Consider the following 14,977-nt stretch of genomic DNA (forward strand, 5'->3'; position numbering starts at 1 on the left):
CTTTCCTTTGGCAACATCTGAATGAATCTTTATTAGTGTACAGTGCTTCATGAAACGTACAGTCATGCAGGCAGATTATCAGCTAATTACAGTTTAATGAATGATTTGATGTATCCCCCACATGCTGCTGCAATAATCAAATATGATCCTTTTTTGGATGACATTCATTTTTTCCCATCTCTTCCATCTGAGTTATTTGGACATTCATTTCTAAAAGGCCTCACTTTGGCTTGGATATTTACAGCATTGGTTAAAGCGGTCTGTCGTGCACTAAAAAAACACATTTACATGCAATATGACAGCATTGCACTTCATCAATATACTGCATTTTTTTGTAATATATTGCACAGGAATAAACACACTTACACACCCCTGATTTGTATACTACAGTACATATATCTCTATATCTTTTTCATATTAAAAAGTGCTTTATAACACAGATTATTTCTGCATTAACAGTCAGCAAGTCATACACAACTATTTCGTATGATACAAACATGAAATCATTAAAATGTTTCCCAACAGTTCTAGTGTCCGTAACAGTGCTGCAGCCGATGAAGTGACACTAGCAAAGAGCTGTTTTCTGAGGTCAATTAGAGATTACACCTCCCGTGACCTTTCGTGGCTCAGAACAGGCACAAGAGCTTCCCTTAACTACTCTTTCTCAGTCTGTCGTTTATTTATTAATTAATTAATTTTTTTTTTTTTAAAGTGGTGAGACTTCAGTTGAAATCTGAAGTACAATCCCTTTGATCACAATGATCATCAAGAGGATTTGCAAAGATCCACTGAGGCTGTTTTCAAACCTCTGAATTCAGGTGAAGTACTTGCAGCCAGTAGAATCAATGAGGCATGAGTCGGTGCATTTGAGATGCCCAAAGGACCTGCAGGAGACACAAAAACTGGTTTGTAATACGTGCAATTGATGCGCTGCATTGTCTTACAGTTATCGTGAGTGGACTATTTTTGGAAGATAAGCATACTGACTTATTTCTCAAAGCAGACCCACCATTAGATGAGCTCTTATATTCATACAGTAACACTTACTATACTTACAAAAACTCTCTCTCTGTATTTGTTTGTATCTTTGTCTGCAAACTCCTCCTATACCAACAGAGGCTTGTTTTACAAAGCAGGATTTTGGCTTATCCTTAACTTCAGGGTTAACCCTGTGTTTTGTTTAGGTGGTTCAAAATTAATCTTTTGGCTTTTGTCCTTTTTAAAGCAGCGCTGCATTTAGTGAATCCACATCAGACAATCTGGGTATGTTGAACTTTCTTCGCTGTAGACGACCCAGGAGCTGAGCAACTGAACTTGTCACACATGTGTATTTTAGGCCGCTGAAGGTTCTTAACTATATAAGAAATTATGATGCCATCATAGTCCATAAAAAGGAGTTAAAAACATGTTAAAAAACAAAAAATCTGCATGTGAGCATCTTTATGGCTCACTAATAACATTTTATGTTTTATATTTTTTAAAGTCAGGACTCACAGAAATCCTGGCCTAAATAAAGTACGGCACTGAAAACCCCAAACTGTGCTTTTGCTATGATATAGAAATGAGATATACTGTGTTACGTCACGGGTTTGAGCATATACCAGCTGTGTACAACTTGGACAGTCTATTGCAGGGCTAACAGAGAGAGGCAGGCAACTGTTCACAATCACATTCACACCCAGGGCCAATTTAGAATTGCCAGTTAACCTAATCCGTGCATGTCTCTGGACTGTGGGACGACCCAGAGTAGCTGCAGAGAACATGCAAACTCCATGTAGAAAGGCCCGGCCAGCGGACTGTTTCAAACTGTGCTGCTCACAAAACATGTTTAAATTTCACTACGTCACCCTAACACTGATTACTACACTGCAAGAAGACAAAAGATGATGCAGTAACTAGCTCACTAGTTGCTAACACAGTACAAAATCTGAGATTGAAAACTGAAATCAACGTGAATGTGTGCCAAAAACGTCAGTTTCTCAAATGGCCATGTGAAAATGGCTCCAAATAGTCCGTCCTCACAGAGTCCCATATTAGAAATGCAGTTTTTGACACTTTAATGGATTCATCTTGAGTTATCTGGTCTCTGGAGCAAGTCTAAATGAATGGACTCTACATTTGTGTTCTGAGAGCTGTCTGTGAACATACCCAGGGAGATAAGACTTGCAGGTCTGGTAACCAAAGTCTTTTCCATCGCACTCCTCTATTCCTTCGTGCCTGTAGCCATCTCCACAGTAGGCCCACTTACAGTCTGTCACAAGGGAAAGGAGGTGAGAGACAGCAGGAGGCAGAGGAGGGTAGGGAGAGAGAAGACATTACTAATTTCTTTGGCACTGCAGTCTGCTTCAGTGATGCCAATACAGCATTTTCTTGCTAATTTAATTGAACAGAAGCAGAGAGTAGGGAGAGGATGGCAGCAGAAAAAAGAGGGGGGTTGAGATTAATGAAAGATCAAGGAAAGGTCTCACAGTGCTTACTAGCTTTCATCCTATGCCATGTGGGATCAGACTCTGTGGTGTACTGGAGTTATGCTCTGCAGGGTACCTCATCAGCAGCAAAACCAATCTACTTTACAGTTGGAGACTCTTTTTTTTTTTTTAATTTAGACAAATGAAAAGCAGTTTCAGCTAAATTCACATAAGCTGGATATTTGTAAGAGATAAAGAAACATAAGCAAAATGGGACATCTTGCATTATATGAGATTTCAACCTCTACAGGCTATTTCTGCAGGTGTGCAAGTTAACAAAGCAAACACGGAACTCACTGAGGCAAGAATCTGTGACAATCTGGTTTCCATCATCACACTCCTCTCCGTGCTGGGCTTGCACCTTTCCATCTCCACACACGCCAACTCTGTCTGGGACTTTCTCAGTAGACTGGTATGGCTGGAAGGGCTAGAAAAATTGAAAGAACAAGCTCCAACTTCCTCTGAGTCTAGTGGTTTGCATGTAAGATATCAAAGCATTGAGGCTAAAGTTGCAGTTTATTTTCTGGAAAGCTTTTGTGTACCATCTACAAAAAACCCCCACTTTCTTCTAGCGCTTTCAGCCTCATACCGTTGCCTTCATCAGTACATATAGTCATACAGTTGACTTGCTGCTGCTCAGTGCTGCAAATGCTTTGAAATTACCTGTATGGGCTTCCATCCATCTTTGTCTTTAAAATAAAGCATCCTCTGATCCTTCCTGAATGCTATTGCATTCTCTTGTTGTAGATGGTCCATCTCCTCCTCACTGTTTACCACAAATATCTTGTGGTGAATATGAAACACACACACACACACACACACACACACACACACACACACACACACACACACACACACACACACACACACACACACACACACACACACACACACACTGATCAGTGAAAGCATGCCAATTTAAATACTCAATAACAGTATTGTGACAGGATGTGGTTTTACCGCTGTGACTTTATTTCCACTCCGCCGCTGTGTGTAACTTCCAAAAGGAGCATTATTTGGTCCGAGAGCACCTTCACAATTACAGTGACCCGGTGGACCAGGAAGACCCTTATCCCCCTTTTCCCCTACTAGATAGAGACCTATAAGAAACACATAGTTTACAAAAATAAACTTGGATAACACACAAGCAGCCAGTGGGATACTGCTTCTGATTGGGTCATGTCTGTGAGCTACTATACCTGATGCAGGAGGACCAGGTGGCCCAGGGTGGCCAGTAGGACCTGGAGGTCCGGGAGGGCCCATCAATCCAGTGGCCCCAGTCTGGCCCTTCATACCCTGTGCAAATTATAAAATACCAGAAAGTAGATTACAAAGCAAATATGCAAAAAAAAAAAAAGTGCTAATCAATGGGAACAGCATCAGTGAGTGTGTGTGTGAGGTAAAAGACCCCACTTCACTGGCTATATTTTCCAAAACTGTTTTAAGAACGTTTCTTTTTTTCACCTGTTTGCCTCTCTTCCCCGGACGCCCAGTCGGTCCTCTCTTCCCTGATGTTCCTGGCTCTCCCTTTGGTCCTTTTTCGCCCTTTGAGAGAAGCAAAATTGAGGAATAACTGGATAAAAAGCAAATCTTTCATCTTCTTAAGTCTTTAATTACTCTTACCTTCTGTCCAAGCATCCCAGGCAAACCAATTGAACCCTGTTCAGAGACAGAATGGGAGCTTGTTGTGAGAACACTGACTTTATCATAACATGTATATGAAATACTTAACAGTAATTTATTTGGACTCTGAAACAGCCATACCAAGAAAAAGGTCTGAAATCATTTGAATTTTAAATTTAAAAAAAAGGGAGTGTATCAAACCTTATCGCCTTTTAGGCCTACTGGTCCAGGATCGCCTCGAGCTCCCTTATAAAAAAGAATTGGGGCGAGGGGAGAAAGAGAAAATGTGGATATGACACTTTTTTAGTAAGAGCAGTTAGTTAGAGGATGTGACACAGAACTTGCCTTCTCCCCTTTGTAACCACGTAAACCCTGAAAAGACAGAGTAAGAGACAAGAGTACATCAGAGAGAGAAAGCTTAATAAGAATCAAACAGGTAGTCCTGTAAACATGCCACTAACCTTTATTCCAGGTGGTCCCCTCAGTCCTGGTAATCCCATGAGTCCGGGGTCCCCTTTCTCACCCTGAGAAAAAATACAACTAGATGTATTTCAGGTGTCAGGAGTAAAAAACAAAATGCACCCAAAAATGTGTCTGTGCCTGGAGGAAGAGTCATGACACTTACCTTGGGCCCCTGTGGGCCAGGCCATCCTGGAATTCCTTGTTTGCCTGGCAGGCCTGGAGCTCCAGTACGACCCTACAAAAACATCAATACCAGTAACAGTTTCTCTGCCCGCTTCAGTAAAAGTGATGTGAACACAAAAAGCTGCTCGTCTACTCTAAAACTGCACGAAGAATTTTGCTGCAAACTCATTTAGAGTCCGACCTCCAACTCAGACTCCGCTCTAGAAGCACTGCAAATTACTGGACGGGAATGAAAGCCTAATCAATCTGGGTTCTGGGCAAAAGAGCCAAACATGATAGACAACAGCCGAACATCTCCGTGACACCCGGACAAGCATTGCAGAGCTGCTGCCATGCTAAGCAATGTGCTTTCATTTAACTGCCTTTCATTAAAACCGCAGCCTGTAGAGACTCTACGGACCTGCTGTGTGTGTGTGTGTGTATGTGTGTGGAGTGATTTATCACGAAGAGCAAAGGCACTTAGAGTGATTAAAGTAGAGAAGTAGAGTGCTGGAGAGGCTGGATCAGCAGGACTAGAGTTTGGTACGAGAGCTACTGGAGCAAGGCCAAGGAAAAAGAAATACGGAGAGAGGAAGCCGGAGCAGAGGAGAAAAAAGGAACAGCAAGGTGAGGGGACAACGGGATCAAAGTTTGCTGCAGGACGAGCATCTTCTGGGACTAATGCAGCAGAACCCATTTAGCAGCTGCAGAGGATATTCTGAGCACATCAATAGACAAATCACATCACAGAGCTCCAGGATGCATCCAGGGGGGAGAATAGAGGCAGACAGTGGGGAAAATCCTGATCCCATTACACCAAGGACAAGATGACGAGATGGACCGGAGAGAGTTGAGGAGCACAAGATGTGCAGGAGAGGATGAGCAGCTCACCTTTAACCCTGGACGTCCAATTTCTCCCTGGAGGAGGACAAATGGAGGGGCAGGAGATGGGGTGCTCGTTAGAGCAGAGAAGAGCACAAGGACACACACAAACACAAATGCTTTTACAGAAAACTGCATTAGAGACATAATTCACTCACCCCCACCCCTCAAACAAAACCCTCAAAACACACACACACACACACACACCTTCTCTCCCTTTGGTCCTCTTATGCCGGGCAATCCACTATGACCCTGAAAAATGTCACCAGATTTATATAAATCTCACATATCCCATAATGAGCATGGTACATTTGTAGAAAAATCAATACTAAAAAGGTTTGCGCTTGTTTAACAATATGTCCATCTGCTGTCTAAGAATGGTTTTGCTGTCAGGTGGATGCTCTGTGGCTAAATCGGGCTGAATTGCTTTTAGAGAATGATTTTGTGCAGCAGCTTATTTATTTATTTAGAAGTAAAGCCTTACCTCTGGGCCAGTCGGACCTGGAGGACCCGGAGGTCCAGGCGGACATCCTGGTATCACAGGCTTTGGTTTTATCTGCACCTCCCCTCCGAAAACACTCGGCTCCAACAGGCTGTTGCTGTCCTTCATTTGATCAGTAAACACACAATCAGAGAGAAAGTTCTTTTTAAGTCAGTGGCCTACATCGGGCAGGTAGGGGAGGCTGTATAGAAACAGGTGTGTTTGTGAAGACGTACAGGGCTGACCCTCTTCCAAAGCTGAGGCGGAGGAGGGAAGAGTGGTGGTGGAGGAGGTGACATGAGACAACAGGGGTCAAACCTCATCGGCTCGGCCAGGAACCTGAAGCCTGAGAGGAAAAAAGAGAGCAGTGCGCATCAAATGGAGTGGAACATGCACACACACACACACGCAAAGCTGGACTTACCTGAGCGGGCTGAGAGGATGGCGTCCATATAGGAGTGATGAGATGAGGCCCACGCAGGAGACAGAAGGATGAGAAAGGTAACTGCAATATTCTCCAGGTCCATGCTGCTGGATTACTTTTCCTAAAACGCACACAGGGCAGCCGATTATACACACAGTACACTCTATTTCTGTTCCCTGAGCTTACTGCAGTAGTTGGCACCTGTCACTTTTCCTTATTCCCTCTTGAGGGTGTCACTATTTCATCACTTCAGTCCACTAAAGCCTCTCTCTCTCTCTCCTTATAGCATCATAAACTTGTTGCAGCTCCACACTGCAGCAGATTTAAACACCGCTGTAATTCCAGCCATGCACCACCACTACCACCATCACCTACCCACCCTCTGTGCCAGAATTAGACAGAGGGGAGGCCACTGCTTGTCAACAATAGTAAGATTCATTCACACAAACCATTTTAACACGCTCACACTGCATGCGGTCAATGCAGGTCAATAACAGGAGGGAGAGAGAGAAAGAGGGTGGCTTTGCATAAAGATGCTGATAAAGGCTCACGTGTCACTCCATATCACATCGCCACTGGCGCTCACTTCTTCTTCTCGCAGCCTATTGATTAAACAGTACATGCTGTCGAAACGACACCACAGCCCTAAACCACTAATAAATGTCATCCCGTGGATTTCATTTGCGCGATCTCTTTACCTTCAGCTCGAAATTGCGCCGCACTTGTTGTAGACACGCCGTCCGGCGCTCCTTTCGTCTAAATGAGATGCGCGCTGTGCAGTCCCGAGTACTGTGGCTCCTCTGACATTTGTGTAGCCAATCTGGAGAGCTAATAAATCCGATCCACTTATCGACCCGCTTCTTCACCGCCGGTCAATAACAACACAATTGCAGCTCAGAGGACCGTTTGTTTTTTCTCTTGGCGCTCCTCAGAGCCCATCAGAGAGAGAAGCCACTGAGTGGAGCAGACACGGCGGTGTGCTGTTCAGCTCCCAGCGGGCGTGGATCGCGGGACCATTTACTGTTGTGTCATCTGGATCGGGTTCAGGACAGCTGGCCGCATAACGCAATTTAAGTTTGCGCGTGCCTGCACTGGCCTGGCACGTTCTGCGTCCTCAGTGGTGAGCTCTTTATTGGAGTAATGGCGCCCTCTGCTGGATACCTTTGTCCGTTTAATAAAATAAAACAAAATAAAATAAAATAAAATAAAATAAAATAAAATAAAATAAAATAAAATAAAATAAAATAAAATAAAATAAAATAAAATAAAGTTTCACTAACAGCTGATTGATCGAGCCTATTGGTGATAATTGTTTGTAACGTGGATTTTATCTTTATCTTTTTTACCAATTAACACTTTGGTTGTCCGATTAAATTGCACTATTTTGTATATAAAGATGAAAAATAAGACGCAATGCTGCTTCGGATACTGCAGGAAATATGTTATGTGTTAATAAAAACTTTTATTTGGATGTTTTTTTTTATTTGGATGCCAGACACGAGTAAGCAACTCGTGTCTGGCTGCACTTCATCCACCCTGCCAGATGGGAAAGCAAGCTCAAAGATTACAAAGGAAAATAGACAGCTAGACAAATAGGGCCTGGTGCAAGACACTTTACCAGACTTGCAATCTGTTAGAGCAGGTGCCTGTCTAGTAAGTGGTGGAGCGGGTGGCCAAGATTTTCCATAATGGATAGCAGATAGTTCAATGATCTCCTCACCACCACATCTTCAAAAGTGTCCAATTTGCAGTCAATCACAGAGCCAGCCTTTGTGATTAGTATATTCAGTCATTTGGTGTCACTAGCTCTGATGCTGCTCCCCCAGTAAGGTACACCGTACTCACCACAACTAACTGATAAAAAATCTCTCATTTTTTGCTGCACCCAGTGAAGTATGTAAACTTCCTTAGGAATAGATCCTGATCATCAATTGCCTGTGGGGGTGGTTGTCTGATCCACATAGTTTGGGAGGAGAAAGGAGAAAAGGGCAAAATCACTGATAGTAATCAGGATGTGCAGTGATAATGAGCAGTGTGTGATGGAGGAGCCAGCAGAGGACTGCTGGAGGATAGACACCTGCTGGACAAACTTAACTCATTTGCTCTCTCCGCTCACTTTTATCCGTCTGTAATCTTAAACCCAGAGGATTCAGGATAGCTGTTGGCTGTTGGTGCAAAGTAATTTGTCCTTCAAAACTATATGCTCTATGAATATATTATTAGTGTCTCAATCTAAAATTTTGTCTGCTAGAATCCTAGTGCTGTGTGGTGAAGCCAAACATATTAAAAACAAAGCAGTGCTTCAAGAAAATAAATGGCAACCTTAAAAAATCACACCAGCTGTGTTTTTATGCAAAAATTTAATATAAGATTAACTAAACACTACAAGGTCAAAGTCAATGGTGTTTGGCAAATGTAAAATAGCATGCTAACTCAGTATAAAGAATGAGGCCTGTTAAAGTAATCTAAGCACTTTACATTGTTCCTTATTCTCTTATGTTTTTAAAAATACAACAGCAATCTATTTGTTGACCATACTATCCATAAAAAACACAGAACAGAAACAAAAACAGAAATGAATTCAGTGAAAGTAAAGAGCAGCACTGTAACGATCGAAGTCTGTAACACCCAGTGGTTTGAAAAGATGATTAAAAACCTCTTACACAAAGCCTGCCCAAATTGATACATCTAAACAGAAAACACTTATGTGTTAACAGAAAACAAAGTTCTAACAATGTTCCACACAAGCATCGATCAGCAGTAGTTTATGCGCCTCATAAGCTTCTTTTAAATAGTCTATAATATCCTTTCTCTCTTTTTTCTTTCTGATGCCACTGAAGATCATCTTGGTGCCTGGAATGTACTTTTTTGGATTTTCTGTGTCTTCATCCCATACAATATCTAAAAAAGAAAACACAATAATTAAATTAATTCTTTGAGATTAAAATCGGTGAATCGGAGAAGAATGCTGGCTACTGTGCTACCTGTTCAGGCCTGCTGCTCTGGCCATCAGGTATGGGAAACATATCCTTTCTTAATATTATAGCAGAAATATACACACTACTGAGCACTCCAAGGGAAAACTCCCATAAATTCCAGTACAGAAGAGTTAAAATGCAGATTACAATTCACATTCAAAGCTCTACTGAAATTTATAAGATTATGAAGGTTTGTTCTGTCAGGATGTTGAATATGAAGACGATGAAGACTGCGGAGGAGATTTGTGGATGTAGTGAGGACATGCAGGGGGATGGCATAAAAGAAAAATGATGCTGAGGGATAGAATGAGATGGAGGCAGATGATTCACTGTAGCGACCCCTAAAGGGAGCAGCTGAAGATGAAGAAATAGTTCTTAGAGGATAGATTGATTATGATTGACTTTTTCACAGAAGAAGCTAGCACTGGCTTATTCACTCCGCTTTAATTTTCCACCAATCTGATTTGCATCTTTTCACATAGAAAAGACTCAGACACAAAGCTTCACAAAGCTGAGATGCATGGAGATCAATCAATCTGTCAGTCTAACCAAGGTGAGTTCTGCACAGCAATGGTACCTGTATCAATGTTGGCCTGTGTATAGGAGTAGCCAGGTGCTTGCCCTGTCTGCCTTCCAAACAGTCCCCACAGGTTGGGCCCCACCTTGTGGCTCTCCCCCTTTCCCACTGTGCGGCACTGGGAGCATTTCTGCACAAACACTTTCTTTCCTTTCTTGACATCCCCCATTACCAGTGGCTGGGAGGAGACACAAGCGAAGTGTGCAACCTGGAATGAGTCACACCCAAACTAGTAACATATGAAGCGAGTGGAAATATACTACACAAATATTTACATGTAACAGTAGCCCAGAGTCAAAAAAACCACTCACCAACTTCCAGGCTGTTAATGCACAAGTTATGAAATGTGGAACAAGATGTTCTGGGAACAAAAACATGTAAAAAAACAAAAAAACAAAAAAACAAACAAAAAAAAAACAAGTTTAAAAGAAAAAAAAATCTAAAATAGTTTATTTAACAGGAAGATTGACTCGCTTTTGCTAAAAAGTCAAAGTGAGAAAAGATTTATGCCATCATTTATCCTCCAAAAAAACACATAAAAAACAAATAAATGAACAGTTAATAAACAAAAGGGAAAACTTGCAGATATTGGACTGTGGCTGAAATACCTCTGGACAGAAGTTCAGTGTTTAGCTTCAGCTTCAGCTTCAGCGTTGCGCCGGATAGTTTGAAGCTCAGAAAGTAAGATCTCAAATTTATAATGGGGGTGGTTGACTATGCAGTGGTTCAGTAGGACATTCATTCGGTACAATGATTGGCCACTAGAGGGAGACCAAACACAACCAAGGTGGTCACATTTTCCCTCAGTCTGGAGTAACAAAATCAGTATCACTATTTTCAGAATCATTCCAGTGAATCAAGAAAGGTGTGAATGAATTTTTAACCGGTGGATGACATAAAGAGTTTTATCTAACAAAGTGATAGTGCCCGCAGTACAGGATGCACAGTACTAAGGAAACAGTGGGAGTGTGTGAGTTTTCTGTGTGCTTAATGTTTTATGTGTTAACTTCCCTGCTTTACTCTGTAATACTAACAGTAATGCAATTGTCTGCTCGAACTTAAGAAATTACATTAATTGAATAAAGATTTTAAAGAAACACAACTGCCTTGCTTTAATGTGGACTTCCTTCCCTATAAGCCTTCTGTTTTGTAAGATAACTCTTTAAAGTGTTAGATAGACTTACAAAGTATAAATTTTCCTTTTGATAAACACCTCTATGAAATCTATTTTTACAGTGATCCCCACTTGCAGTTTGAAGGTTCATCTGCAGGTTAAAATGCATTTGTCACCATTATGCAACCATAATGGATTTATAAACACAGCTCCTCATTTTCATCTGTTAAAAACCACACTGTCCAGGCCAGCCAACAGATTTTTTTATTTGTTGTGTTATCCAGCTAAGGCTCTAATGCAAAGGGTGTAAAACTGGCTACGGGATAGCCATACTTTCTTTAATGCTATTGCAAGTTATGTTTATTTACTTTTTCTCAAAGTATTTTCTATCTCACATCTGCATCTACAACCAGCTTAGAAAGCAGTTAACCCCACACTTACACTGAATCCAGAGGAAAACCCAACAAAGTCCCTGAGAAGGTTTGAATTCTTGCAGTGAGGTGACAGCGCTAACCTCCACATCAACCTAGCCACTGATATACAAAACACTGAATACAAAATGTCAGAAGGTTTTTTTTAAAACTATCTCATGATATTGCACCAATCACCAGTATTCTAACCTCTTTGGCCATTGAAATAGTACATATTACCCTGATATACCCCCACTACTGACAGAGTACGTACATATATAGTTGGTGGTTTCCAGGACACGAGGAGTTTATTTACACGCCACTATAGGAAGACAAGGAAGCATATTTTCTTTATTAAATATATATTTACTGGAATTATTATGAAAAAAGTGAATAAATTTTCAAACTAGAGGCTGAGCAGAAAGATCACAGTGGCCACTTTGATTGGGTTTTTGTCTCCCCCTTGTGGTTTATCACTGAACTGCAGGATCACATGCCGTAAAGTTGCTCCTGTATCGGCAGGGTTTCAGTGGATGCCGGGTGCTAACATAGTTAACTGCAAGGTTAAAAAAAAATTCAACAATAAAATGATTTTTCCAAAGAAGTACTGAAAAGCAAAACTGATGAAAAAAAATTTAAACAATGTCTGAGATAATCACAGCATTAGCTGGAGGAATGGACCACCATCACAGGATATTAATGTTTGTGTAAATCAGTTTTATTCCCAATGGCACAGCCCACTGACACTCCTTTGGATCAGGACGGAACAGTTTGTGATTGCAGGGCTGAGGTTTAAACATTGCTCATGACCGTTGCTAGGTCAACTGTGCAAAGTCAAGTCAGATGTAAGAGAAAAATTTCTGTGACTTAGTATGAAATATGAAAATTTGCTTTCCATCACAATATGTGTAACTTTATTTAAAGAGACATACAAGATTTTCCTCAAATGTTTCACTTTAAGCACTTGTTTATACAGTAAAATAAAGAAATGTTGATATTTACATCCTACAGAGCCCTATAGACAAAAATCACTATTTACTCTTTTTTTCTTCCAGCTCTGTTTCTTCATCTGAGGTAGTTGTTGAATCAAAGTTTTCAGCCCTGTAGGAACAAAGCACACTGTTTGCAAATGCACAATGAGACACCCATCCCTTCTCAGGAGTGCACCCGAGGTTGAAGATAGATAAACCATTAAGAACATCATTTACCTACCAGTGCAAGCCAGTGTTTAATAACTGTTCAATGGCAACAGTCCTCAGAAGCTTCCAGTAGGGACTATTCCTCTCAAATCTTTGAGACAGCACTTGGTTCGGTGCTCGTCTGATGCTCGGGCACTCTGCACACACTCGAATTGCCACCCAGGATCTTCCAAACCTCTGGGGCAGGTTGGGAGAGGAGTTTGGTGTCCTTTCATCACTGGGATGACTCTGTCTCCCAAAGCGCAATGGCATGTTGGCGTGCTGGTGGAGGGGTTTGACAGTGGGCGGATAGAACCTGACGATGGTCGGGAGGCTGAATTTGCTGGTGGTGGGAGCCACGTGTATATTGAAGCTCTCGAGATCTAAGCTCCTGTGGATTTTATTTTTAGTCTAGAAACAAGAGATCAGATGAAATATAATGCACATAATGCACTGTTTCAGTAGTTTTGCAAGCCAAACAATTGCTGGTTCACTACTGGGTCAAGGGCATTTTTTTCTCACATTCATTAAAAAAATTTTTTTGTTCACAGCAAAAGCAATCATTAGTTGCCACCACAGGTTATGCTCATACCCCATATTTTTCTGCAAAAAAGTGAAACAATGTCTGCAAAAGCTAATTTTGGAGAGCCCAAGATGATCTATTTGAGTTGCCTTATTTAAAATCTGCTCAGCTATTCATTTAACAATCTTGTACATCAGCTAAAATTACCATATGGTTAAATTTTTAAGCTCAAGAAATTGAAGATTATTTGAGGTTTTCACACTTTAACCAATTTCTGAAATGTTAAATCAGTTCACAAAACATGTTTTACTCATTTACTAACAAGTTATGGGTCTAATTATTTCTTACCTCTTGGTGCGGCTGTTTCCTCACAGAATATGTGCCGTCATTGCTGCTGAGCAAGTTTTTACCGCTGCGGACCAATTTCCCAAAGACGTGTACATCAGACCCTCCAAGACCCCGCAGCATCAGGAGCGCAGACAGTATCATTGTTACCAACATATTAACAACCATATTTCACAACTTCTCTGAGCAGCCTGAGGACATATGGTTACCACAGTGTCTGCAGGTATTAAAGGTCCCTGAAAGCATGCGTCACTGGCGGTGTGTGATGAAGACAGTCAAACACATGCACATACATCTTCAGCCTAATTTAACAGGAGGAAATTCCTGACCCTACTAATTATCCTTCTCTGAAGGATATGTTTGAGGAGGTATGTATGTCCTAATTAGGCTGCTGAATGAACCAGTCAGCGTGTTTTCGGTTTAGTTTGGTTGAAAGCAGGAAGTTGACAGGAAGCAAAAACAGGTGTTCAACAAAGATACCACATATCACATTTTTAGCATCACAATTTGATTTACAGTGAGCCAGAACAAAACATTCATTTTTGTAAGGATTTCTTGTAAGTTTTCTTTACAGTGTAACTAAAATGTTTACATTTACGTGCATGTAAATAACCATGTATGAAACGACGGCCTGAGAAAAATAAGAGCAATTATAATTTTATTCAAGTTATTGAAAATTCAGTTAGTTTGAATTATTATATTAAATTATTCTATATGTTTTTTAAAAAAAATGTGATATTTATAAGAAACACCTTGGTCTACGCATCTACAAACGCAGTTCTGAAGTAGTTGGGATGCTGTGTAATATGTCCAAAAATAATAAAAAAAATAAAAAAATAAAAAACCAAGCCAAAACAAAACAAAACAAGAAGCAGAAAAAAACATGCAATAACTTGCAAATCTCATGAAGACATATTTTAAAATATATAAAATGTTGAAAGTGAAAAAGTGTACCGTTTTAAGAAAACAATCAAAAAAAAAATTAAATCAATTTGAATTGAATAGCTGCAGCAGTTCTTGAAAGCACTGGGACAGGGCCATATTTCCCACTGTGTAGCATCCCAGTCCATGAACGGGACCTGAGGAGACCAGCTGCTGCTTTTTTTTATTTTTTATTTTTATTTCATAATGCCTCACACGCTTTCAGTTAGTGAAACATCTGGACTCCAATTCAGCACTTGGACTCTTCTCCTATGAAGCCATGCTGTTTTAATAGATGCAGGATGCGGTTCAGCATTGTCTTGCTGAAATATGCAAGGCCTTCTCTGATGGGAACGTATGCTGCTCTAAAAGATGCAGACACCTGCAAGCTGCTAATTCCATAGGTACTAGTGCATCCCTGTAAAATCT

At 40.9% G+C, this 14,977-nt stretch overlaps 2 protein-coding genes across 2 annotated transcripts; both read right to left on the reverse strand.

Annotated features, from left to right (window-relative positions):
• Position 1: 1 nt before the first annotated feature.
• LOC113014744 (uncharacterized) lies at positions 2-8,045 on the reverse strand. The gene is made up of 18 exons (XM_026156458.2): positions 7,201-8,045; positions 6,503-6,623; positions 6,315-6,424; positions 6,082-6,201; positions 5,805-5,849; positions 5,607-5,633; positions 4,717-4,788; positions 4,553-4,615; positions 4,437-4,463; positions 4,293-4,337; positions 4,092-4,127; positions 3,933-4,013; positions 3,668-3,764; positions 3,429-3,568; positions 3,132-3,251; positions 2,766-2,895; positions 2,149-2,251; positions 2-884 (listed from the first exon to the last, which is right to left on the reverse strand). The coding sequence occupies exons 2-18, from the start codon at positions 6,603-6,605 to the stop codon at positions 815-817; spliced, it is 1,389 nt and encodes a 462-aa protein (XP_026012243.1). The 5' UTR covers positions 6,606-6,623; positions 7,201-8,045; the 3' UTR covers positions 2-814.
• A 4,232-nt stretch (positions 8,046-12,277) lies between these two features.
• On the reverse strand, positions 12,278-13,923 carry npvf (neuropeptide VF precursor). The gene is made up of 3 exons (XM_026156932.2): positions 13,631-13,923; positions 12,794-13,170; positions 12,278-12,682 (listed from the first exon to the last, which is right to left on the reverse strand). Exons 1-3 carry the CDS (start codon positions 13,793-13,795, stop codon positions 12,613-12,615), a joined length of 612 nt encoding a protein of 203 aa, XP_026012717.2. The 5' UTR covers positions 13,796-13,923; the 3' UTR covers positions 12,278-12,612.
• Positions 13,924-14,977: the final 1,054 nt, after the last annotated feature.

The sequence above is a fragment of the Astatotilapia calliptera genome, chromosome 22 (genome assembly GCF_964374335.1).
Source record: "Astatotilapia calliptera chromosome 22, fAstCal68.1, whole genome shotgun sequence".
NCBI lineage: Eukaryota > Metazoa > Chordata > Actinopteri > Cichliformes > Cichlidae > Astatotilapia > Astatotilapia calliptera.

Bases quoted from the DNA above. Each gene is read 5' to 3' on its own strand.
- LOC113014744 (XM_026156458.2), bottom strand. From the start codon at position 6,605: ATGGACCTGGAGAATATTGCAGTTACCTTTCTCATCCTTCTGTCTCCT. The intron at 3,765-3,932 runs GTGAAAAAAAGA...TAATTTGCACAG, and splicing joins CGGGGAAGAGAGGCAAACAG to GGTATGAAGGGCCAGACTGG. The intron at 3,569-3,667 runs GTATAGTAGCTC...TGTTTCTTATAG, and splicing joins ACCTGGTCCTCCTGCATCAG to GTCTCTATCTAGTAGGGGAA.
- npvf (XM_026156932.2), bottom strand. From the start codon at position 13,795: ATGGTTGTTAATATGTTGGTAACAATGATACTGTCTGCGCTCCTGATG. The intron at 13,171-13,630 runs GTAAGAAATAAT...TCTTGTTTCTAG, and splicing joins GGAAACAGCCGCACCAAGAG to ACTAAAAATAAAATCCACAG. The intron at 12,683-12,793 runs GTAGGTAAATGA...TTGTTCCTACAG, and splicing joins TTAAACACTGGCTTGCACTG to GGCTGAAAACTTTGATTCAA.